The 25426-nt window shown below is 46.8% G+C and overlaps 1 protein-coding gene and 1 long non-coding RNA gene across 5 annotated transcripts in view; one reads left to right on the forward strand and one right to left on the reverse strand.

The window, feature by feature from the left end:
• Nucleotides 1–25426, reverse strand: part of BMP2 (bone morphogenetic protein 2) — a 199512-nt gene that overhangs the window by 86874 nt on the left and 87212 nt on the right. Inside the window, exons 3-6 of one of the 4 annotated variants that reach the window (XM_071440903.1) lie at nt 21609–21640; nt 18664–19088; nt 17498–17856; nt 13560–15229 (exon numbers count right to left, since the gene is read on the reverse strand). In XM_071440903.1, the coding sequence (XP_071297004.1) occupies nt 14385–15229; nt 17498–17849 (1197 nt within the window). In that variant the 5' untranslated portion in view covers nt 17850–17856; nt 18664–19088; nt 21609–21640 and the 3' untranslated portion in view covers nt 13560–14384. Of the gene's footprint in view, nt 1–13559; nt 15230–17497; nt 17857–18663; nt 19356–21553; nt 21641–25426 lie in introns of those variants that run through there. The other 3 variants (XM_071440819.1, XR_011681361.1, XM_071440741.1) reach the window with 3 other exon arrangements.
• Nucleotides 17880–22988, forward strand: LOC139596619 (uncharacterized). The gene is made up of 2 exons (XR_011681387.1): nt 17880–18027; nt 18583–22988. It is a non-coding gene; the product is annotated as an uncharacterized lncRNA (long non-coding RNA).

Genomic DNA, 25426 nt, shown 5'->3' on the forward strand with positions numbered 1-25426 from the left:
TTTGGGGAGAAGAAAAAAAAAAGAAAAGAATAAAACCATGTTTTATCTTTCTCTGCTTGTTATATAGAGCACAAAGCAAAAGTCATGTGGAGTACACAGAAACAAGAACTCACCATATTCACATTGCTTCATCTATTGCTCTTGCTCAGTGTTTTTCTCTCTGTCAGAAAACCAGAAATACTAAGGAGCCTCTGAAGCTCTTCTCCTTCAACCTCCTGCTCACAGAGCCAGTCCAACGTCAGGTTCCATCAGGCTGTTCAGGACCTTTGCTGGCCAAGTTCAGGAAGCGAAAATTCCAAATTTTCCACTTTCCAAAGTGCAAATTTTACAAATTCTCATGGTTTAAGTGCTAAAATATTAGTGCTGTGAGGGATTTTGTCCTTCTATTCAGTCAGATTTCTCTTGCTCTAATCCATGGCAGCAGCCTCCTCTCCTCCTGCTGTGCACACCTGAGAAGAGCCTGGCTCCATCTCCTCTCCAGCCCTTGGGTCATGGCAGAGTGCCAAATCAGTCAGGGCTCTCCCTGCTGTCCCCAGCCCAGCTGCTGGCCCAGCACAGCTTCCTGAGGCTTCCCTAGCTTGTCTGTGCTTCCCAAACTGGATGCAGTGCTCCAGTGGCATCCTGGTGAGCTACAGCACAGGGGAATGGCCAGACCAGGCAATCCAGCAAGAATTGGCTTTTACTGCTGCAGAAGGCAAGACAATGACACACTGGATGTGGGGTCCAGCAGGAGCCCCAGCTCCCCAGGTGAAGAGATGTTACCCCCACACCTGCATAAGGTGTTTCTGTGCCAGGTGGATGACCTGGCAGTCATCTCCCAGCTCACTCCTCTGATGGCTCCTCTGGCCAGCTCACCAGCCACCTGTCCTGCCCTGGTGTCCCCTGTAGACTCCCTAAGGATGCTCTGTGTCTCATCAGGGCCCACCAAAGAAGATGTTGAACAGTCTCAGTCCCTCAGCAGCCTTTGCTCATCCTGACTGACCCCATGAGCTCATAGTGCATTTACCTATGAGATCTTTAATTCCTTAATGTGTGCACCACCTCCTTCCTCAAGCTCTGCTACTGTGTGTAGAGAACTGAAAGTAGATCTTGCTCATGAAAACCAAGACAAAACATTGAACACTTGAACCTTTGTCCATGATTTCCATCAGCTGCCTCATTCAGCAGAGGGCCCACATTGTCCTTGTGTTCTCCCTTGTGTTGCATGTAGAAATAACCTGCTTACACTCCAAAAGCCTCATCAGCTCCAGCTCCAGCTGAGCTTCAACTTTCCCAAGTCTGTTCCTACATGCCCAGGCAATATTTCTGTGCTCCCCTTTGGTTGCTTGTCTCTGCTTTCACCTCCATAGTGCTCCTTTTTGCATTTGAAATCAGTCAGGAGTTCCCCGTTCAGTCATGCTGGCCTCCTGCTATACCTGCTCAGCATCCTGAACATCAGGATGGGCTGTTCTGCTGCTTTGAGGAGGCTGTCCTTGAAGATCAAGCAACTTTCACGGGTCTCTCTGCCCTCCAGGGCAGACTCCCAGAAGATTCTGCTTACCAGTTCCTTGAACAAGCCAAAGTCCACATGCTTGAAATTTTGAGTGATTATTGTGTTACTTGCTCTTCTCACTTCCCTCAGGTTCTTAACCGGCCACTCATGACACTGCAGCCAAGTATTCCCAAAACAGTCCTTCCTTATTCAGGAGCAGCAGGTCCAACTTCCACCAGTCAGCTTTGTCCAGCACCACCACCAAAATGCTGTCCCTCATGTATTCCATGCATCTCCCATATTCCTTATCCCCACCACATGCCCCTTCCAGCAGGTGCGGGGAGTTTCATGTTCTGGAAGGGTTTAGCCTATGGTCAGAAGAACAAACCCACTTCTTGATAACCAGCCTTGTGCATGAGTTAACAGCAGAATACTCCTACTGGGACTTCACAGGCCATATTCCTAATATTCCAATTGGGACTATTTTATACATATATCCCAATATTCCTATTGGGACTTCATAGCCAAAGTGCCTGTCATCAGAGCACGCTGTAGGATCACAGCTGGAGTCCACACTGTGTAAATGTAACAATCACAGCCCCTTTGAACAAGGTCCATTTTGGCAAATCCACCAGTGGAGGATCCCTGGAGTACTTGAAACAGTGTAGAAATACCAGCAATGCAACACAGAAGTGTTCACTGACAGCCAGTTCAGGTGAGCAACACTGGCTCATTTCAGGACCTGGTAAGAAGAGGCATAACATGACCTACCTGAGTGATGAAAGCTCCAAAGCCAGACAGTCCAGAGGGCAAGGCCAGGAAATGAGTAAAAGAAGAAATATTTCTGTACCTTGTGGGCTCAGTCCCCAGCATCAGTCAGTTCCAATGACTGCCAGGGACTTCAATTCTTTTACAAATGACAGGATCTGCCAAGCTGCAGATGCATAACTTTAGGAACCTGATGCTGTGTTTTAAAGAACCTGGATACTGGCTGCACCTTTGTGGTTTATAAATCAGGGCACAAGTAGGTTTTCTGACCTTTAGCTGAATTCCCCCTCGTCATCATCCAGCCTCAGTCAAAGGAGAGTAAGTATGAGGCAAACCTGGCCTTCAGCATGAGCTGGAGCATGCAGTTTGCACAGGCCCTGAAAAAGGCTGGTGATGTAAAGGAGTGTGATTTGACTGTGACTCACTCCCCCTGTCAGACAGCCCTAATGACTGGCCTGGCCTGGCTCCTCAGCAGGAAGGAGCTCAGGACTTGGCCTATCCATGCACTGACTCCAGAGCCATTCTCTGGGTCACTGACCTGGGCTCTGAGCATCCTGCTCCAGGTCACCATCCTGCTCCACTGGCACCATCCCCACTGGATGATAAATGCTGATAAATGCTCCTGAGTTTATCTCACAGCAGCCATGCAGGATGGATTTCCACCATGTCAGTGATAAGGCAATGACAGGACATTAAGAACCAGATTTTGTAAAATGGAATTTGGTCCAAGTTCCAGAGAGTTTCAATAAAGCTTTACTTTGCCTCTTGAGCTGGTTTGAGCTCACTTAGAGCTCCTGGAGTTCAGGCCATGTGAAAGTGCCAAGTTTCACACTCTTTTGCACATGAAACCATAAATCCCTCTCCAGAACCCTAGGGGCATGAGGGGGGTCGCTGCTCAAAAGGTTCATGAACTTTGATAAAATCAGGCAGATATCAGAGTTTGTAACAATGTACTAAATTAAGTTCTGTCCAAAAGTTTTTCATGGGCCAAGAGTACAAAATAGGTAATAAGAACATGAAAGTTTTGCTGAATCAGGCCACTAGAAGAAAAGTCATTGCCATATTTAGTTCTTTCTCTTTTTCAGTCAGTTCATTGCATTATTTCTTCCTGGAAAATACAAAGGCAGTTTTCTTTATCTAAGGTAATTTTACCTTTTGGTACAGTTCTAGCCCTAATCTTTTCCTGTTTGTTTACTTTTGTTTCTAAACTGTGCACCTACCAAACAGAGATAAATAACCATGTTCTAGGAGGTGAGGCTACCTGAAAATGTTTAGTTGACTAATCCTAAAGCAGTTGTTATTCTGCAAAATATTTAGAGGTGATATTTGCCTGCACATACATGAAGTAATAATTTGATAGTATTTCTCACCAGCTCACTTTCAGTAAAAAAATAAATCCAAGAAATAGGAAAATCTTTGGAAATAGCAGTTACCACCCCAAATCCTTTACAACTCTTGGTGATCAATTTTCAGTGACAATTACAACCATAATTTTCACTATCTTCTTGCAGCGAAGTTTAGAGCAAAATTTGCCATTCAATGTCCAGGATGCTCAGAACACAGAATCCAGAATAAAACAGAGAAGTAGTTACTCACCTACTCCACAAGCGCATTAAAGAAACTCTGGTTTCATGGCTGCTTTGAACCCCAAATTTCAAGGGGAAAAACATATCCTGCCAGGCAGATTTGAGGGTTAGCTATGATAAGTAACAAGTTGCTCCCTTGCCAGCCTAGCACAGCTCTAACACAAAGTGGGAGTCAGATTTTCCTGCCCACAGAGCAGTGATAAAGGGCCAATGGACACAGGAGTGAAAAGGTCTCTGGTTTGATTCACACCAAAGTCGCCCATGCAGCTGATTCAGGGGAAGCTGTTTAGAGCATCAGCTGTCTCCTTCCTTCATATTTAAATATGAAACCTTATTTCAACATCTATTTACCACTGACATATTGATTCATTTCCTAATGAGCAGGATCAGGTGGTCTGACAGCACGTAACACCTCAGGGTTTTGCAAGCAGTTTACAAAGCCCTTTACTCACTGGGTAATGGTCAGTGAGGAACCCAAGATCCAGGGGCTTGGAAATATTTCCCTACCCTGGCAGCCATTCTTTAGGGACCAGCAGATCCCTATGGACTCCAGGACATCCAGCACTGGGCTCTGGGAGCAGCACCAATGGTCACTGAGGACAGATTTTCACCTCCTGCCTAGCACACAAAACTGACACGACTAAAGAATAGCGAAAAAATGCAAAATCTGAAGGAACATTTAATCTCTTTGGTTAAAAAGAAAAAAATGCAACCACTTACTAATGGAATGTTAAGATTGTGTATTAAACCCACAAAAGTCAGAAAATGAAGGAATTAAAGACTCCCTTGGCTCTTTTAACCCTTCCCTCTGCCTGTGTGCATTGAAGGCTTTTCATTACACAGCACATAACAGTGGGCAAAGAGACAGAACCAAAGGTGATGGAAAGGGGGAGCAGGGCTTGTTATGGGGGCCAGAAATGGAAATGTTAACAACTACTCATTTTGTCTTGTAAAAGTTTAATGTTCAGCATTAAAGAACAACAGGATACTAAAGAAACAGCAAGATGTTGTTATGAAGCAGAATGAAATCCTGAAGAAATGAGCTGCTGCTCTCCATGAACATTTTGGTTGCAGTGGTATTTATCCCCCATGAACCAAGACAAAGGTAATGTATAACTGGCAACTGTCCCCCAGTTCCTGCCCACGTGGAATGGGCTGTTTGTCCTGCACAAAGCACCCACACCTGGATTTAAACCCCTCAACATGCTCCCCCCTCACCAGGCCTGCAAGCTCCAGAGCAGCTGCACACTTCCCAGTCCCTGCTGCACACTTCCTCCTCGGGAGCAGGGAAATATTATTATCCTGGCTTTCCAAATGAGAATCCTAGGCACAGAGAGATTAAAGCCAAGCATTTCAAAGCATCCCAGTTAATTAAAATGACTGGAAAATGGGTGTCCAAATTGTTTAGATACCTTTGAAGTCTCAGAATAATTATATTGCTCAAGGTCACACAGGGAGTTTATGGCTGACCCACAACTTGAACCCAGATTTCCAGCGTCCCACTCCAGCACCTTAATCACAAAGCCATCTTTGCTTTCCAATTTAATACTGGCCAGACCTGGTCCTCATGCAAACTGGTTACCAAGGGATGAAACCTGTCATTATGCCATATAATGGAGCTGTCTATCTCTACCCTACAGGATAAACAGCAGTGCATTTAGGCATCTCTAAATTCTTTAAGGTACATATCATTACAAAACACTTAGGAGGCAGGAAGAGCTATTGGGGAATTAGCACACAGGGACAGCAAGGGACTTTTCCAGCTCCACAGCTAAGTAGTTTGCTGCCTCTCCTGTCCTTGGTCTGGAGGCCCCACTGCTACATTCCTCTTTTTCTTGATGTTGTATTTGACTAGCAGCATTTCCTGTTAAGTTTTACCCCCAAAAGCCTTTCCCCATTGCTGTCAGCCTGCCTCTAAATTCCACTACTTTTCATGACCTGGTCCACTTGACACTGCAGCACCAGTGATGCTGTTTCTTGCCATCAGACTACAGCACAAAATAAATGCCCAAAGTTATTCAGAGCAGCACAGAGTCTTCAGCAAAATAGGATAATGGTGGAGGAGTCTTGTCCCAAAGGAAAAACTCACAAAGGACCTGTTGGAGAGAGTTCCACAGCGTAGAGTTTCTGTGCAGCACTGCCAGACATTGCACTGAATGACACCACACTCTTGCTCTGGGGTCCTTGTGAGGGCTGTACTTCACAAACCAGTTTTGACATCCATTAAAAACCTTGATCCCGATTTCACCTGAGCATCCACTCCAATTGCATTAGGAGCTGCAAGCCAGAAAGCTGCATTTTCCAAATGCTGATTCCTATCCTTGGCACAGAGTCCTCAGGCCTTGCTATGAACAGATGCAGACACAAAGCAAAACCTCCCAGATAGGATTTGGTCTGGGCTTCTCCCTAGACACACCAACACCCTCCAGGATGTGGAATGCAGTGGAAAACAGATCAACATAAAACAGTACACACACATCCCTACCATGCTGACTTGTTAGCAGGGAGGTTGCTAATTCCCCATGCTAAGAACAACCTTAGGAGAGAACATGAATTATGCGTCTCATTCTGAGTGCATCAAAGAGCAGACAGCCTTTTTAAAGGAGTCAAGATCACCTCAGCTGTGCTTTTGTTATCTAGACCAAGGTTAAGGATTTGGCCTTGGGCTAACAATTGGCTCAGAAAACCAGGATCATGTAATGAGAGTTCCAGGAAGAGAGAAAAGCTTGGTAAAGGCACACTCTTCAAAGTGTCCCAGTACTTGACCTTCTTTTTTTCCCTTCCCCTCCCCCTGAGATGCATGAGGTAAAGAAGAGAGGCATGGAGCCTGACACCGAGAAGGAAGTACTCCCATTGAGAGGAGCTGCAAGGACCTTCCCAGATTCTCCCCAGACACTCAGGCTCACAGAGGAAGGCCTGACAGACTTTGCTCAGCACTGAGATGGCAAAGCAGGCAGTAACCCCTGAGCAGCTCAGGGCTCAAGGAGAGACAGCTCTTCAAAAGGGCAACACTGTGATTATTTTCTTTGCTATGAAACAAAAATTAAGCTGCTTCTATTTGAAAATTAAATGCAACACTCAAAAACAGGCTCAGACCCTCCAGCAGGCGTGAGCTGCAACAGCCATCTGCCAGCAGCATGGCCTGCTGGGTTATAGGGGGCTCTCTGCAAAATACTCCATTTTTAAAAAATGTATTTTTGTTGGCCGGGTTTTTTTTCTCAGAACCTGCACACAGGAGAATCACCCATTTTCTCCATTTTTGCTGCTCACCAAAGGCAGAAGGCTCCACCCAGCACCATTTTCCCAGGGCTTGGTCCCTCTCTGCAAGGAGCTGGCCGTGGGCATGCACCAGTAACCCAGCAGGTGTGCAGGAGCTCTCTCTAAATGACTCTGCCCTCTAGGGTACATTTGGGTTATATTTTCAAAGATGAAAATCTTTTCATCTACAAACCTGGGAGACTTCTTTGCCCAACACGACAAGAAGCAGTTAACCATTAACTATTTCTAAAACAAAAAATAACACAAAAGGGGAAAAAAAATCGCCAGACCAGGAAATATGAATCAGTTAGTCTTTGATCCTCCCCTCAGTAATAACATCTAGAGAACTTGGGTTGCTGCTAATCCTAAACAACTGAAATGTTGATGGACTTTAAAAGTACTAGTGGTTAAGCAAAGGAGAATTTCAATTCCATTCCCTTCTGATCTTTGAGTCTCAAGGTGCCATTCTGAGGCCTCTCCCCAGAGAATGTGGGGAAATTTTCTTTTTAAGAATCTCAGGCTCCATGGTGTCCTCATGAGATGGCAGCAAGGGAAGAGTCAAAGTAATCCTGCTGTAAGTCTGGACACTGAGAGCAGTAAAATGACAACATATTTGTCATTTGAACAATAGGAATAAAAGAGTAAAAATACCAGGGTTTGTAGAACAAAACTACTCATTTTTTTCACTTAAAGCTATTAGGCCCACCTTTCATTTACAGTGCCAGGGCTAGGAAAAATATTTCATGTGCATCAGGACTTGGTCCAATAGCAACAGACTGTGACATCAAAAGTGCCTTCATTCTACCATTATGATGTCAACTAGAAAATTAGGATTCTTCATGAAAATGACAAAAAAAAATCTGGACTCAAAGTGAGGGATTGCTTTTCAGTAAAAGGTTTTTCCTCCATTCAAAGGAAGAGAGAAAACACAAGCAGGAGAAAAAGTTGTGTTAGAACCACCCTTAAAATAGAATCATTTAACACAACAAGCCAGAGTGATGCTTATAGGAAATAATACAAACCCTGTCTCTCTTCCTAACTCCTAAGGAGTCAATAACTCCCTTGGTCTATGAAGTCCCACATGAAGTTATCAACAAATCCTGAGAAAAAATTCAAAGTTCAAGTTTATCACGGATTGAATCATTGTTTGTGGCTGTAAAGCAGAGCAGATAGCCCTTCTCCCTTCCTCCTCCCATCTCCACTGGCCTTGCAATTAAGCTTCAATATGCCTGGGAGTAGATTATTGATGTGGAAACAGCCATTTCCATCAGCCGCAGACATTCTATACTTTTGAAGTCTGTGGTTACAGAGTCATTATTCCATACAACACTTTCCCATCACTAGGGTGTGCAGGATGCCATAAAAAGTGGTTTGTGCAAGTTCCAAGCTACAGCAGTTATGTCAATGGTTACCTTAAATACATTCTTTTTTATACGTGGTCACCCTGCCTCCTGAGGAGTTGCTCTCATAAAAACAACTGGATTGTCTGAGAACCAGCTCAGTAGAGCTCTGCTGATTTGCAGATCTGGTTGATATTTCCATCTTTTAATCTGCATATTGTTTCCAGGAAGATGATGATGATAGTAATAATAGCAGTAGTAGTAGCAATAAAAAATAATAATTTGCTTCTGTTTGCAGTGAAACACTGCTGGAGCTGAAGGCTTTGTTTTAATGAGACACACTGAATGAAACAGTGTCCTGCAGTGCAAGAAGTACATGTCAGCCCTGGCATTAGGAGCCAAGCTACAGTACAATACCCATAATTTTCTTGGTGATCTCCCAGAAAAACCTTCTTAATTTAATCTCTAATGGGATTATCAGCCTCATTAAATTGTAAACCTTCCTCAGTCCAGCTGTTGTGGGAACCTGAACTTTCATAACATTATCAATTTGCTGCTCTGCTCTCTCTACCTGAAGTCTCCTTTGAAGCTTTTAACGCTTCCCTACCTCCCCAAAGAAATTTTTCAAACTGACCCTACTGATCTGCTCCTTTCCTGATCTGCCTTTTTTCAAACTGACCCTACTGATCTGCTCCCTTCCACTGCAGACCTTGCCCAGGGGCTCTGGACTAATTTCTGTGGAGACAGCCAAGCATATTTTGCAGAAGGCCCTACAAGAACCAGCTGTGAAGAGCAAAGCCACCTCTCCTGAGCCAAGAACCAGGCTGCCAGGTACTGACAGGAGGTACTCCTAAAGTCAGATTCCTGCTGAAGGCTGGGACAAAGTCCTCTCTGCAAAGGACACAGAACCAGGACAAAGGCAGTGTAGCTGCTTTTCTAAGTGACCATTTCACAGGGCTCATGGACAGAAGGCTGCTAAATCCTGGAGGGCACTGACAGGTGACAGGATTCCAAAAAAAGGAAACTCCACCTTAGGAAGCCATTAAATGTTTGTTGCAGGCAAGGCTCTCAGGAATACAGGTAATGAAGGATTGGAGAGACAGGAGAGTAGTAATCTTAAAATACTTTTGGAACTCTTTTTGTGCCTAAGCAAGGCAAAAGCAGTAACCATATGTGTGCCTGCTTTCTCACACACCTGCAAAACCTCTTTGGAGAAATAAACAAACAAAAGAAAATTGGAGTACAGCAAAGTCATATTCTGAAGGAGCTGGGATTCTTTTCCTTGTACACAGTAGTCTAACAAAACAAACCACTGTTGCTTGTATCCAACACCCTCCCTACTGCACTAACATGTACAATCCAAGTGTCCTTCTGAACCCAGCTTCTTGCTCCCTTCCTATGTAACTAAAAAACAAAGTGGTCTGTGCCTATAGCAATCTTTAAAAATGCATTTCATGCCTTTGGCTTTTTTTGTTATTATTTTCAGCAGCTTAAGTCAACTGGAAACAAGATTTGTGGTTCTCCTGTTTTAAGATCACATATCGAGTTCTCATAGCAGCAGTCTGCCCTCCCAAAAGGGCTTGCCTTGATATAAAGGAGAAACTAAACATTCCATATCCATAATTAGATAAATAATACTTCAGGCAAGATATGGCACCTTTAAAAGTGCCTTTTCAGGCTTGGATTTTACTCTGCTTGTTACTATAGAAACCATCTAGCAACCAGAATCTAACACAGACTCCACCCAAAACAGAGAAAAACAATATAGACAGAGTAGGTTTTTCTGCCCCTTTTTTTTTCTCCCTTTGACCCACCTCTCCCTTCACCTTTTTCTATTTTTGAAAGGTAGGTGAATGCTAAGGAAAAGTATCTTACTGTGCAAAGGATAGGAGCATTTTGCATGCAGCTGAAACAGTAAAGCTCTGATTACAGATGGCAGCAATGAAAGCAGCAATGAGTAATGAGCAATGAGAAATGCGTAATGCGGGATGAGGATATAATTTCCACACATCGGCTAAAGAAAGGTTTACACTCTTAAGCAATAAAAACAAACCATTAAGCCAGACCTGCACTGTCAGGAAGTATAAAACAGTTCTTGAAACTCTGCAGTTACTATACAAAAGCTTTTGTTTCATAAACTTTTGTTTCCTGATCTTCATAAAACATTAACATCAAGCTGCCATATGGCAATTAGCTGCCTCCTGAAATCAATAAACCCCCCCAAAAATCAACAACTGAGGAATAACCATTCAATGAAATAGCTCAATAATTATCCTCTCCTAATAACATAGCAAAGTGGGTCTGATACAAAGGCAGTGTGGATGAGCTCCTCCTCCACAGCTGGGAGTACAACAAATCACGTTCCTGTCTGAGCCTCAGGGGTGGGGTGTGAGCCTCACCTGCCTGGCAGGGAGCAGGGATGTGGCCCCCCAAACCCTGCAGGGGCAGGGAAGGGGTCCCCAGCTGGCTGTGGTGAGCCCAGGGGAGCCAGCAGAGCAGCCCCTGCTCGCTGGCCATGGCCAATGCTCTCGGGAGAGCTTACCTCCACTGAAGATCCTCCTCTACATCCTGCTGACCTCAGAAGTCCAACTGAATTTTGCGCAAAAATTATCAAGCCACTCGACAAAGCTGCTACTGAGTCTCAAAAGGACAAGGAGACATGCTGATCACATTTGTGTTTAGAGAGATGCTTATCTGAAATGCACAAAGGGTGACATTATCTATCACAATCTCTGCCTATATAGATCATATAAGTGCCTAGAAGCAAAATGTTTAGGAGCTATAGGGTAACAAAGGCAGTTTTGCCTTCAAAATATTTTGCTTTCTCTCCTCTTAAGAGGAAAAAAAGCTCTTTTCTCCTTGTAGAGCACTATAATACTAATAAGTAGTAAAGAACTAAAGTAAGCACTAGTGTGCTGTGCTAACAGCATACCTTTGGTATTTAGCATTATTTAGCAGTCATTACCACTTTCAAAAGATGACAGAAAGCCCAAACCTTTCAGAAAGGCTGTCTGATCATCAACTCTATCTAAAAGACTTCAGGAACCCAACTGATCTCTAGGAGAGCTTCCTACTACTCATTTGTGAAAGTTTGTTCTGTTCCTTTTACATTAAGTCCTAAACAAAGCCTTTAGTACAGCACTCTCACACCTCCAACCTAGAGAGTGAGGTGAAGGTTAAGGCTTTAAAGGTACATTACAAAACCACTTCTGCAGAAATTTATTGGCGTGCTGGGCTTGACACCTGCATATTTCCTCCTCAAAATCAGTATGGAAGTGATGATTCTGTGGCTAACACTAAGCAGTTACAGAAATGCTTACAAGAGTGGGTCTTAGCAAGTTTGCAGCGATCCATTGGGCTCCCAGGACATTTGACTGAGGATGCAATTCCTTGTCAAGCACCAGGAGGTTTGCCTGTGCAAGGAATGCGGCACCGTGCCACGAGCCAGCTCCTGCTCATGCAGAGACAAGTGCTGTAGCCAATTTTTTGGCAACAAAATGAGCATCAATGAGTTCTCGTGCCTTACAGGAGAAGTAAAGCAGTCACCACTCTGTACAGAGCCTCCCTCAGTCTGGTCACACATGAAAGAGCTGTGAGACTTCAGCTTTACACCACTGGAGCTGAGGGTCTGGTTAGAAGTGCTGTGGGTTCTTTACAATTTCACAGTGTTGGGATCACACCTTTCATGCTCATCATTAAATTTTCAGCACTTGTCAGCTTCCTCAAGCTTAGGTTTTACAGTACAGTAACACAGCTCTGACTTGACTGCACAACCACACATCACAAACACCAAATCCTTGCTGAACCTCCACTGCAGCCCTGACAACCTTGCCAAAGCAACACCACAAACTCATCGGGCACCAGGAGAGCTGGCAAGAAGCGAAAGGCAAACCAAACTCCTGCACATGTGATACTCCATCCCTAAAAACATCAGCCACCAAAACAGCACCAGTGTTTTGAAAAAGCACCTGGAGATGTCCACCCAGCCAGCCCACAGCTGCTATGCAGTATCAGCACGACCAACATCAGCTACCTCTCAAAATTAAGCAGAGCCCAACTGCAGAGTGGTGGATTGTTCTCTGACAGCTGCTAAAACCACTGCTGGTACAAAGAAATACATCAGCTTTATCTCACCACAGAGCCTTACAGCCCAAGAGATTTTTAAGCTCACAAGAAAAAAAACAGAAGCAGCCAACAGGCAATTAGTTTTTCTCTCCTGTCCTCTGCTTTTTGTGATGAACAGCAGTAAAGGATTGCTCTACAAGAGGACCTGTAAGACATCACCAGGTTGGCCTTTCTCATCAACCCATCTAGTCAGTACCATTGCTGCAATCCAGATAATTTTGGTAACAAAAGGAGGACAGGGCCAGGACAAAAAAAGAGGAGTTCATTAACAAAACATCAGGAGACCCAAATCAGAGATTCCCACAGCTGACTTAGAGAGATCCCTACAGGGCCCGTGGCACACATGGCTTCAGGAAGTGTAGCCAAAGCTCACCAAATGCAGAACTGGACCCACAACAGAGCTCAAGGGGATGACCCAGAAGCTGATTTAAGCTCCTTTCTGCTCTCCTGTTCCAGCACAACTTTCACACAACACCCCCAGGCTCTGCCTGCCACACCAGGTGTGGGACATGCAACAGGCACAATCAGGATCAGCTTTAATGCTCCGTTTGCCTACTGCAAATCCCACTTTGCCCCTTACATGAAGGATTTAAAAACCAGCAAGATGATGCAAGCACAAGTTGTGATGACTGCACAAGTGAACCATTTTTTCTTACAGACTGGACTTCTCAGAAAGAAATATCAGAATTCTATGGTTTATTATCCGAAATAGATTTAAACATTTGGGAAGAAAAAAAAAAATGGTTTCCAACACAAAACCCTGGAAATGAAGAGAGGCTAATCTGCCAAACAGCAAAACCATCAGCTGAGGTTAGAGAGGAGGCTGCATATGACAACAGCTTGCTGCATGTAGGGCAAAAATTGCAGATTAATTTCACTGTAACACTCCACAGAAGTGAGCTCTCATCTGAGGTGAGGAAGTATGCAAGGCTTTTCCAACTGTTAAAGACAAGGGCCGGTACAAATTAGGTAAGTATTCCTCTTTAGCATAGATAATCACAAAAAAAAAGGTGACATTTTAGTTTTTATTATTTCATATTTGGCCAGGACTTTTAAAGGAAGGACTTTTAAAGGAAACATCAAACATTCACTTTTCTGTAGGTCTAGAAAGGATTCAGTCTTCCCCCACCCCCACCTCCCATAGGATTTCTATTGGCCCTTATATTCACACTGCAAATTAGTTGGGAATAGCAGTATTTATACTAGATCAGCAATGTCTGGTTCTTATCCAAATGTTCCACCTAAAGAGGATGCCAGTTCTCATGGATTGGACAGCCCACCCTGCAGCATTCCTGAGAATTGTACAATATAATCTTGAAAGTCAGCAGAGTGGATTATCCACTTTTTTCTGGACTTGAACTTGTGACCTTAACAGTAGCACAGCAGAAAGCAAATGTGCTATGCACTTTGCCATAGTAACCTTCCATGTATTCTTTTCAACTTAAATACACACAATTGAAACAGCTACAATTTTGGAAAATTATGTACAAACCCTATATTTTTTTCTTTTTTGATTACATATAAATACAAATTAGCTATTTTTCTAAAAAGTGGTTATAATAGTAAATAAATACAAAATAAGAATCTGACCATTATACTTCATGTGCTGGGGTTAAACCCATATAAAATGTACAACTAAAATACATTTAAAATCTTTAAAGGAATATTTCTCTGATTAAAATATTTGTTTTCCCAACTTTTTCGTAGACATAAATATATTTTCAAAATAGTTGTGTTTTTTTTCTTTCCATTTCATTACATAAATAAAGTCTTCATTGGGAAATATTAAAGTGTCAGCTATTTTTTTTTTTGCATTTGTCTAATATATTTGCTGTGTTAGCGGCACCCACAACCCTCCACAACCATATCTTGATAGTTCTTTAATACAACTTTTTCATTTTCATCAAGGTAGAGCATGGAAATAGCACTCAGTTCTGTCGGCACACAGCAAGCCTTGGGGATTTTGGAATTCACTGAATTGACCAAAGTCTGAACAATGGCATGGTTTGTTGAGTTTAGGTGATCTGCCAGTGGGAAGGGACATTCCCCGTGGCAGTAAAAGGCACTATACCCCGGCGGGGCCACAATCCAGTCATTCCACCCCACATCATTGAAGTCCACATACAACGGGTGCCTTTTGCAACTGTATTTGTGGCGTTTACGCTGTTTGTGTTTCGCTTGACGCTTTTCTCTTTTATGGAGCGGGTGTCCCTTGCCATCATGCCCAAACGTCACTAACAATGGCCTGAGCTGAGACCAGCTATCTTCATCCTGATGTAAAGACCTGCTAATCCTAACGTGCCTCTTGGAGGCACTGTTCTCTTTGTCCAAGTGAACCACCTCTACCACAAACCCATGATTAGGTTGTCCATGTGCAATCCACCTCAAAACAGCTGGCGTTACATCAAAACTTTCCCATTTACTTGCATTATGATGCACCAACCTGGTGTCCAAAAGTCTTGTGACAGGGTCCTTAGAGGTGGCTGTGGCTGGCTTTATAATTTCATAAATATTAATACGGTGATGGTAGCTGCTGTTGTTCTCAAAGGCTCCGTGCACCTGTTTCCGAAAAATCTGGAGTTCAGCGGAGGTGATAGATTCCTCACTAGGGATGGAAGTTAAATTAAAGAAGAAACGCCGTGCTGTTTTCCCACTCGTTTCTGGCAGTTCTTCCAAAACTTCTAATTTGATTAAACAGGGAAAATAAAAAAAGAGAGAAAAGGAAAAAATCAGAAACTGAGACAAACAATCAAACCCCTTAAGACTGTCTGCTGATGGCAGCTTTCAAATGACAGCTACCATACGTGACACACAAGACCTGAAAGACTTTCAGGCAGAAAATACTGTGTCCCTTGTTTGTTTGTGCAAGCATGTATAGCATGAAGTTAAAAATGCTTCATTCATTGTTACACATTGGATTGGATCCTGGTGGCCTTTGCCTTCCAGGTAGTTATCATTAGAAGCAAGAAGTATACAGAATTAATTTGGACTTCGAGGACATGAATGAAAAACTCAAGCACCAGGGAATTATTAAAACTGATGGAGGACTTTGGATAACTGTTGCATTTCTATTTTTTTTTAAGAATACAGCTCTAACAGCAAACCCTTAAACTCCATTCTGAAAAACATTACTCTGCAATTTAGGTGACCTAAAAATCTTAATGTATGAATTTTTGTGTGTTTAATCACACACAAATCACATATCAGCATCCATAATGGTACTTTACATAGCACGCCCCAGTATTTACCCAAAAGGGCCATAAAGAGCAGCAGAAAGATTCAGCTGCTGAAATAGGGCTAGATGGAAAATAGATAATGAAACAAAGTCACCTCCAAACAAGAAGTTTATAAAACCACCGAAACCAAACATTCAAGGAGTCACTAAACTCTGGGCCATTCCCACCTTTGAGTAACAAGAGAATGGAGCTTCAGAAGGAGTACAATATACCTACCTACAATATACCTTGCTAAGTACATTATTGCTACAGACATTAAGAAGTTAAGTATTTCCCAAAATAAAACTCTGTTATGGTTTCTAACTTTGGTGCTAAACACACTGAAGGGAAAAAAAAAATACCTTCTAAGGGGGAGCCAAACCTGCTATTAGCAAGTCTTAGTGGTGTAACCATTCCCCTTTGAATCCAGTACAAATTTTTGTATAAGGTAAATCTCAGCCTTATGGTATTTCAGGACCAGACCAGTATTTGCTAATATGCAAATATTTTTGAATGGTCACAAGACAAACTTCTGCTCTCAAGAAATCACTAATGCAGTGAGAAGTCAGTGAAAAAATGGGAATCACACTGATTTTCTAACAAAATTTTAAAAAATTACAACGCTGATTTTCTATCAGAATCTGCTTTTGCTGCAATTGTACGACGACTTCAAACTGCAGATTTTTACATTTGCCTAAACCTTATCAACTTCGCCCTTTTAACTCCTCTCTCCCTCAGCCCCTTGCCGACAATCATTGAGTTTAACATGAATGACCCACGTGCTGGCTTTTCCCCATTAGCTGCCAGGTTTTTACTTCCCATGTAGGGAAAGGTGGATGAGGAGAGGTTAGATTGCACCATTCATCTTCCTCACGATAAGGCTTTCCGCTAAACAGCACATCCACCTCTCAGAGGCCGCCGCCGCCTTTGAGAAACTTAAAAACTAATTAATATCTTTTCTTGACACAGCTTCACTCTAAAAGCAGCGGGAAAATGAATTTTCATTACTTTAGCAGCGGGGCCACTGCATGGCAGCACCGGAGAGCCGCAGCCAGGAGCAATTACAACCTGGGGAAACCTTCCCAAAAAAAGCACGTGAGCGACACGCGCCCTACGGGCCCGGGAAATGCCACAGCCGCTGCCTCGGCCACGGGGGCCGGGAAACGCCCCCGGCTGCGGAGCGAGGGTCTGCCCCCGAGAACCGCTGCCTCGGGGGGCTGCCGGCGGGGAGGTGCCGCAAGGAGCTGCTGGAGGCCTCGCAGGTGAGAGCCAAGCGCGGCCACGGGGCTTTGGTGAGCCCGGGCGGGTCGGGCTGCAGCGCTCCTCGACGGCAGCCCCCAGGATGTCGCGGCTGATTGTTTCACTGATCTCTCACGGGGATTAGACAGGGATTAGAAACCTCCGCAGCGGCCCGGCTCAGCCGCGCGTTAGGGAGCCTTCCCCGCTTTCTAGCCTCGCGGGACAGCAGCGACCTGTGTGAACGCTTAACGCGGAGTCGCGCTGGTTTAGCGGGAAAATTCAATAAACCGGGAGCGGCCCGGCGGACGGAGAGCGGGAAGAAGGGAGCTGGCAGAGCAAGAGCTCCGCGGCAGAGCCCGTCGGGCAGCGCACCCGGCCGGGAGATGCGCTGCGCGAACCCCGCGGTACCGGCGGCAGGAATCCGCCCCCCGCTCCTCCTCCGGCCCTGCCCTCCCCTCCGCTCCCGCAGCCCGCGGAGCCCCCGCCCGCCCGTACCTTCGTGGTGGAAGCTGCGGACGGTGTTGGCGCGGCTGGCCGCCCGCTCCAGCGGGAAGCCCAGCGCCGCCGGCTGCCCCAGCTGCTGCCCCGCGTGCAGGCGGTAGAGGTCCAGCATGTAGGGCGGGATGACGACGTCCTTGCCGGGGCTGGGCCGCCGCTTCAGCCCGAACATGTGGAGCAGGCGCAGCTCGAACTCGCTGAGCAGGTCCTCGGGGCGCTGCGCGGCCGAGGCGGCGCGGCCCGGCTCGCTGAAGCGCCGCCGACCCACCTCCGGCATGAGCCCGGCCGCGCCGCCCAGCAGCGCCTGGCAGAGCAGCAGCGCCAGGAGCGAGCGGGTCACGGCAACCATGATCAACCTGCGCGGAGGAGGAGGCGATGGGAGCCAGTCAGCGCGGACACCGCGCCGGGGGAGTGGGGGGGGACGGGTGGGGACGGTCCGCAGGTGGGACCCACCCCAGCACCGGGCCATGGCCGGCGGAGCCCCCGCCGCGGACCGGCCGGCGGAGCCCCCCGAGGGGCCGCTTCAGGTGCGCAGCGGCACCGAAATCCCCGTGGCAGGAGATCAAAGGGAGCGAGGCGGGACGGGGGAGCGGAGCGGGGCGCTCCGCAACAAAGGAGCGCGGAGGTAAAGGGGAGGAGGGGACGCGGCCAGGGGCACCGCCGGGGCCGGGGCGCAGGTGTGCGCCGGGCCGGGCCGGGCCGGGCCTCCCGCCGCCGCGGCCGGCACCGCTCACCGGGAAGGGAAAGGGAGGTGCTGCTTTTGCCCAGCAAAGCCAGCTCCCCTCTGCGCTCCCGGTCCCGACCCCCGGGCTTCCCCCCACACGCCCCGCTGAGCCGAGCCGCGGGGGCTCGGGGCCGGCTCCGCTTCCCCCGCGGCAGGGCAGCCGCTTCCCTCAGCGGAGGGAAAAGGAGAGCTGTTTTCCCTTAGCGGAGTGGAAGAAGGGGAAGGAGGAAAGTACATATCCTGCTACGTCCTTAGCCAAACCCACAGGATGACATTCTCCCCCGTGAAACTTTGGGCTGGATTATTATAGCAGTAATAATCGTTATGATTAGTGTCCCGTCCCCCCTCTCTCTTCCAGAGCGCTAGCACCTCCGCCGTGGCCCACGGAGTCATCCTGCGGAGAAGGCTTTCAGCGGATCTGCGACCGCCGGAGCTATACCTGTGTGCAGCAGCAGGGGTTGTGTCTGCAGGAGGGTGTTCTGCTCTCGGGGTGTTTTTCCCGCATCACTTGGTGTTACTCCAAACTTCGCTGCTGCTCCTCTACAGCTGCCGAGCAGAAAATAGAAGTTCCCTGAAGTGCAGTCCGCCTCGGAAACATACTTTTAGCAGCTGGTTGAGGAGGCAGAAGGCAAGTCCCAGCCAGGGAAAAAGCTTCTCCCTTTTAAAAGCAGCGATCGTGAAGTTGCTTCTTCTTCTTCCTCCTCCTCGCGTGTGTGTGCCTGCCCGTGAATGGGTCCCTACGTGTCTACGGAGTTAAAAGGCTCCTTTTCAAAAATGTCCTTTGCATCACGCTCATCAGACAGATGGACATTTACCGAGACTCCAGCAGCAACATCAAGATGAAGCTTGACTTGTCTCCGCTCCCTTAAAAAAGAAAGGAAAAAGGAGGGAGGAGGGTAAATAAAAGAGGAAAAAAAAAAAAAAAAAAAAGAAAAAAAAAAAAAAGGGGTGGGGAGCCGCCCGCCGCCGTCCCGCGTGGAGCGGCCGCGCTAGGGCACCGCGCCGGGCTCCCCGCCGGCCCCGCACCGCACCATGGCCGGGGGTGGCCGCCCGCCGCCGCCGCCGGGGCTTTTTGTTGCGCGGCGATGTCACGACCCCGGAGGCTCGGGGGCCCGCGCCAATCACAGCCGCCCTGTGGGAGCGGGCTGCGGCCCCGCACGGCTTTTAAAGGAGACGCCGCCTCCCTCCCTCGCTCCTTCCCTCCCTCCTCCCTCGCCCGCTCCCTCCCTCGCCGCGGCTGCCGCCCGCGCCCGGGTCGCAGTGCCGCCGGGGCGAGGGATGGGGCGGGCGGCTGTCCCGTTAAACTCTGCTACCGGCGGCTGATCCGATGCGGGGAGACCCTCGGCCCGCCCGGTCCCGCTCCGGGCGGCAGTGGCGGAGCGGGACCGGGCCGGGTCGAACAATGACCCATTGTACAGCCCGAGCGCTCCGCCGCCGCAAATCGGATTAACGCCGTGCCCCGGACTGGCGGGGTGGTAAGGTGCGAAGGTCACGTAAGGTACCGGGAGAATCCCGGTGCTTTAGAACTACTTAAAAAATACATATGTGCACTTAGTTACTTTCCTCCCCCCACCAGAGCGTGGAGCTCGCTGCCCGAGCCGGGGGCGAGGGCTGGAAATCTGGGGGTTTCCTCGCTCTCCTCTCCGAAAGAGAAGCGCCCGGACTCGGGAGAAGTCTCCTCCCGCAGCGCTGCCGCGGCGCATCCGATGCGGGCTCAGCCCCGTGCGGGCGGCGGAGGGGTTGGGCCGGGTGGTTTTTTTTAAGATGTGGCTGCCCTCCAGTGGTAGAACGGCGGCGGATCGCCCGGCCCCGAACGGCGGCTCCGCACCTGCCCCGGGGCTGAGCCGCGCTCGCCGCGGGGCCGGGGCTCCCCGGGCTGCAGCCTCGACAGCTGTGACATCGCCCAGAGAGCAGGACAGCGGTGGCACGGGCGGAGAAGGCGGATCCGTGCTCAGCGCCACTGTGCTCCCAGTCCCAACTGCATCCCTCGATCCCCTTCCTGACGCTGGCAAATCTCCTGGTACAACGAGTAACTCGCGAGCAGGGCTGTGTCCTTTGCCCCATCTCTTGTTTGTCTGCCTGGGCTCTGCGGTAGGGCCAGGCCCTTGCATAGGTATGTGACACCTAGCAATTTAGGGTCCTCATCAAAGCCAAAGCCACCGGCACACCATCATTAGCCGGGGTCCTGCTGCCTTCCCGGCAAGGCAAGTGCTCTGTGCTCCACCTCCTCTTCCCAATATCTCTCAGGGGCTTCATTTGCAAAAGGCACAGCCAGCCCGTGACACCTTGAATTACTGTGGAGGAGGACTGAAAGCAATAACAACTGAGACAGCTCCATTACCAGCTCCTCCTTTGGGAGCGGCCTTTCCCCTCCATCTCGCTACTTCTTAGTGTAGCAAGAACACCGATTTGAGACAGGAATTCAGCACATTTGGGCTGGAATAATTCCTCCTGCGGACCCTCTTCCCTTGGCTTCCCTATCACGACTCCAGCCATTCCCGTGAAACGTCCCTGCAGGATGAGGAGCTCACCCAGGGAGGTACACAGCAGCAAAACAAACCGCCCCAGAACTGCAGCAGAGTAATTAAAGAGCTGCTAAAGCTCCTCCATGCCAGCAGCTCCCCACACTCGCTAACCTGATTCTCACTCACCACCGTGCACACAGTGGGAGAGGGGACACCGAGCAAGGTGCAATCCCTCAAAAGTTGAGTTCTTTTTCCCTTGCATTCCAGTGCAGATAATGTTTAATTTTATGACTTCCTGCAAGTCTTTAGCATGAACTGAAAGTTCGTGCAGTGTGACTTCAGGGTATGCCAATTATGTAAATCAGCACTAAAATAACAATGGCATCGTAGTTTACACATCACTGACATTAAATGAGCACTTCAACTTCTAATTGCCATTCCAGTTCAATCTTAGTGGGTCATGCCAGGAAAAAGTCATTTCTTGCCTCAACACTTACTGCCTGTGCCTGGAGCAGAGGCTCTACTGTATGCCCAGCACAGCATTATCTCCAGGAGCTCTCTGTATTAGGATAATGAGCCTTAGAAGGGAGAAATGCCTTTGTGGTTGCTCTGAAGACCTGCATGCACGCTGATCTGATATCAACAGGGTCTTGTAAGTTTGCCCCTCTCTGATTTTAAGTATGAAAAGCTCTCAGACACTTCTCTTGGCCATAAAACACCTTGCCTTTATACTTTGTCATGTCTCAATCTATTTTAATCTGGAGCTGCTGGGCAGCAGCTCTGCCTTCCTATCCATTTCCTTAAGGGCCCAAAAAACAGCACTGAAACACCTATAGCACGTTCCCTGAGTGCACTGGTACCCACCCACAGCAGAACCTCAGCCATGGCCCCCCACCTTCTCCACAGAAAGATTTCTCACCAAGACAGATGCAGCTCCGTTGAGGCAGTATCCTGAAATATAGAGGAAAAGGTTAAAAAGTGTTATCTCTGAAGGTTTGGTTGTGATCCATGTCTCCTCAGCACAAAAACTGCCTAAATTCTGCTGGGGCTCTGGGTTGCCTGCTCCACCCCAAGCCAGCACACCTGAGCTCACCAGCTGAGAAGCATCTCCATGATTACAGAGAGAATTGGAGACAGGTGCATTTAGGTATCATGAATTGGAGGCAAACACACCTGGATGTGCCCACCCAGACTCCCAGCTCCACAAACCAGCCCTTGTCCCCTTCCCACTCCTAGAGCTGTGCAGCAGCTCACTTGAGATAAAGAAACTAAAGCTCAACCCCTGCATTTCCTGCAGCTGAAATTCCTCACAAGCTCTGTGAAAATCAGGAGTTCAGTAGTACATCAGCTAAATATCCAGCCCCAATGAGATGGGCTCCCACAATGTCATTGCATTTTACAGAGTTATTTCAAGAGCAATCCTGCTCTTCAGCACAAGCCCTGCCAGAGAGACAAGCCACCACTTACACTGAAAAGACCAGTGTTAGTAAAGCTGACTGTGCATATTTGTTAATCTCCTTTGTGAAATTTCACTTCTGCCCCCCAAACTACACTGATTCATTTTTTCTTCTTTACCACATGCACTCCTTTTTTTGTCTTTTTTTTTTTTTGGGGGGGGGGGGGGGGGGGGGCAGGTGTTTAGCTAGTAAGTACTCAATTAGTGGCACCTGCTGCTAATGTTTCAGATCCAGGTGTTCCTTGCTAAGACCCAAACACAGCTGATAGCTATCAACTTCAGGTGTTGTTGAGTTTTCTTAGTAAAAGGGTGAAAAAGTATCCAAATAAGGACACCTTTTACAACAAGGAGAGAGTCCTTTTTTCAGGGGAGAGAGGAAAGAAGAAAATATTTTCTCCCCCCAGAATTTTCTCTTACAAATCCTGTACAAAATCACATTTATACACTGCCACAATGTAGTGTCTTTTTTTCCAACTTGGTTACACTGCAACTAGCACTGCTGGTGGCTGTGGGCAGGAGACTTCAGCTGGAGGACCTGGATGAGAAAGGCTCCCTGGGGTCTGTGATCACAGCTTGCAATCCTTAACAAAATGGCCTAAATTCTGGTCTAGTGAGAGACACAAGCCTGCAGAAACACTTGCATCACTCCGTGCATGGTGATACTCAACATTTACTACTGGCAGCAGCAGCCCCATGTGACCAACGCGGAGCATTTCTGAGATTCCCACTTTAGACCACTGTCCCCTGGATATGATAAGTATGTGAGATATGAAATATTAATGGTAGTGAGCTTTTTTAAATGGATTTTGCACGTTCCAGTGAATAAAGCTCTTGATAAAAGTCTGTGCTGAAGTCTGAAACATATACACAGTGCAGCATCAAATGTGAGCAGGGCGACGGCCAAAAATGAGTTAAGATGTGCTAGTGATGTTGAGGTTTTGCCTTCATAATGGGTAGAGATTATCTGAAAGCTTTTCTTTTCCTGAGCTGTGCTTCCTGCTGGCATTTCTGTGAATATGATGTGTGGCCATTCCTTAAAATATTACTTAATACTGTTTTCCAAAGACACATTTGCCTTTTGGTGGTTTGTCTTTTAACATCTATCAACTGGCTCTGCTGCACAGCCTGTCTCCTGTTCTGTGAAGGATGGATTCTCACCTGAGAAGACAATTTACAAGAAGGTGATTTGCTTTTGAAGAGAGGAAAGGCAGCTTATTCAGAAATGTCTATTTCTTTTTTATTCACCTTTGCTGAAATCTGGCAGCTCTTCAAAGCTGTTGCTCTGTTTCACAGTGAGTCTCAATTTCATCAAATCTCAGCTTGCTTTCCATCATAGTGGCAGGGAAATTGGAATTTATCAGGAAATACAATGCAGACCCAGGATTTTCTCAATTTCCAGTATGTCTCCACTGCTAGTGAACGATAGCAGTTGCTCCCAGCTCTGTTACATCTGCAAATACAGGCTGCAGAAATCAGTTCACGTGGCTGTGCAGCTTTGAAACTGCAAGACAAATTCCTACAATCTGTAGTAAAATTACTGGTGAAAGAGGAAAAGGGGAGGCTAAGATAATAACCTCTTTTTTTTTTTAAGTGTTTTTTCCTTTGATGCTGCAAAGTTCCAGATTTCAAAATCCAGCATTTGACCTGTGGCTTTTATCATGAAGAGGTGAAAATGCCACAACACCTCGGTGCAGCCTGGAGAACAACCAAATCATCACTGGACAGATTCCGAGGCACTGCCACCACTGATGCATGTTTAATTCCATGCAGTGGGAATAGTCACAGACTAGGGCAATTCAGTAGGCCCTGAGCTGATTCAGAAGATCCCAGTTGTCTTCCCAGTAATAGGAGTGTCCTTTTACTTTCCACAGTGCCTTGGTTTTCTCACCATGGAAATGAGATGATCATGCTGACCCTCACTTGTAAGTTCCTGCAAGACCTTCAAGTAAAGGCACTAAGGGTTAGTCACTGCAATTGTTTGGGGTTAAATATTAGGTTAATAATCATCTCAAATATCTGGGATCCTACGGCTCAATCTTGTCTCAAAGACAGTGGCAAAGTTCCTACTTGTTTTGGTGGTACAGGCTTACATGTTTAAGCAATGAAGAGACAGGGATGCCAACGCTTCTGGTCAGAAGATTTGGAACAAAGTGGGATTTTTTAATTATATAAGTCTTGTTAGGAAGACAATGAGGTGAGGGTGTTCTCCCACAAGAAAGGGAAATGGCTGCGTCACAGATGGTCCACTTCAAGAGCTTATAATTTCATCACTGCAGAGATGACGTCAAGCAAAATGGAGGATAAAATAAAGTTACGCATATTGTCTTAAGAAGTGCATATTTTAGCAGTGAAACTGGATAATGTTTTGCAATTAAAATAAAATAAAGGCAAGCGTGACGTTCTGTGTAAGCAGATTGTGTGTATGAAGGCTTTATTGTAGCTGCAGATTTAGGGCATATGAAAAGGTTTTCTGTGCTCAGTTGCAGGATGAAAACCATTGCATCATCAGGCATTCTGGTTCTCTAACACTTCTTTGCCTTCGGTAGTGAATGCTTGCAATTTTATTTTCTTCTGTAAAGTCATGTTTGCTCAGGTCATTATCATTCCAATGTTTGAATATCCTCTTAGGAGCAGGCAGAACTACAGAGAGCAATAGTGAAGATTTGTGCCTGCTCGGGGGCATGTGCTGGGCACAAGTGATCAGCAGCTGCACCTGCTTTGTGCTGGCAGCAAAGCCCTTTGCCAGTTGCCTTCAATCCCATCCCTTGTTCCCAGCCTCCAGAGGGGCTCTGATGGGCACAGGTCTCCATTCACACATCACCATGGAACTTTATTTGGGAGCCTGTTTGCTTGTGTGCTACAGAATCTACTGGCTGGGAGGGGCTCAGGAGAACAGCATCCTTTGACTGCTCCCAGGCTCTTGTCTGCTCCAGCACATTCCAGATTGCAGGGACTAATTATTAGCAGCACACATTCAACTGCTTCAAGGCACTATTTATCCTCAGAACATCTGTAACCTTAAAGTTATGGAGTCATAGTCAGAGTCATCTCCCTGTATCCAGCCTCCACAGTGCTCTCCAAGGGGAGGAATATCCACTGTCTCCATTTTATAGAAGGAAAGAAGGGGCAGAGACCAGAAAAAGGCTATTTTCACTGAGAGGTACACAGAGGCCCAAAGACTGAGGAGGTCACACTCAGATTTTCAACAATGCATAAGCAGGTAAGATACAGTCTTTGGGTTAAAATTCCTAAATTTCAAGTGAGATGTTCAGTTCTCAGCT

Source organism: Agelaius tricolor, unplaced genomic scaffold (assembly GCF_023055355.1).
Source record: "Agelaius tricolor isolate 1412-34295 unplaced genomic scaffold, bAgeTri1.0.p SCAF_1, whole genome shotgun sequence".
In the NCBI taxonomy this organism is placed as follows: Eukaryota; Metazoa; Chordata; class Aves; order Passeriformes; family Icteridae; genus Agelaius; species Agelaius tricolor.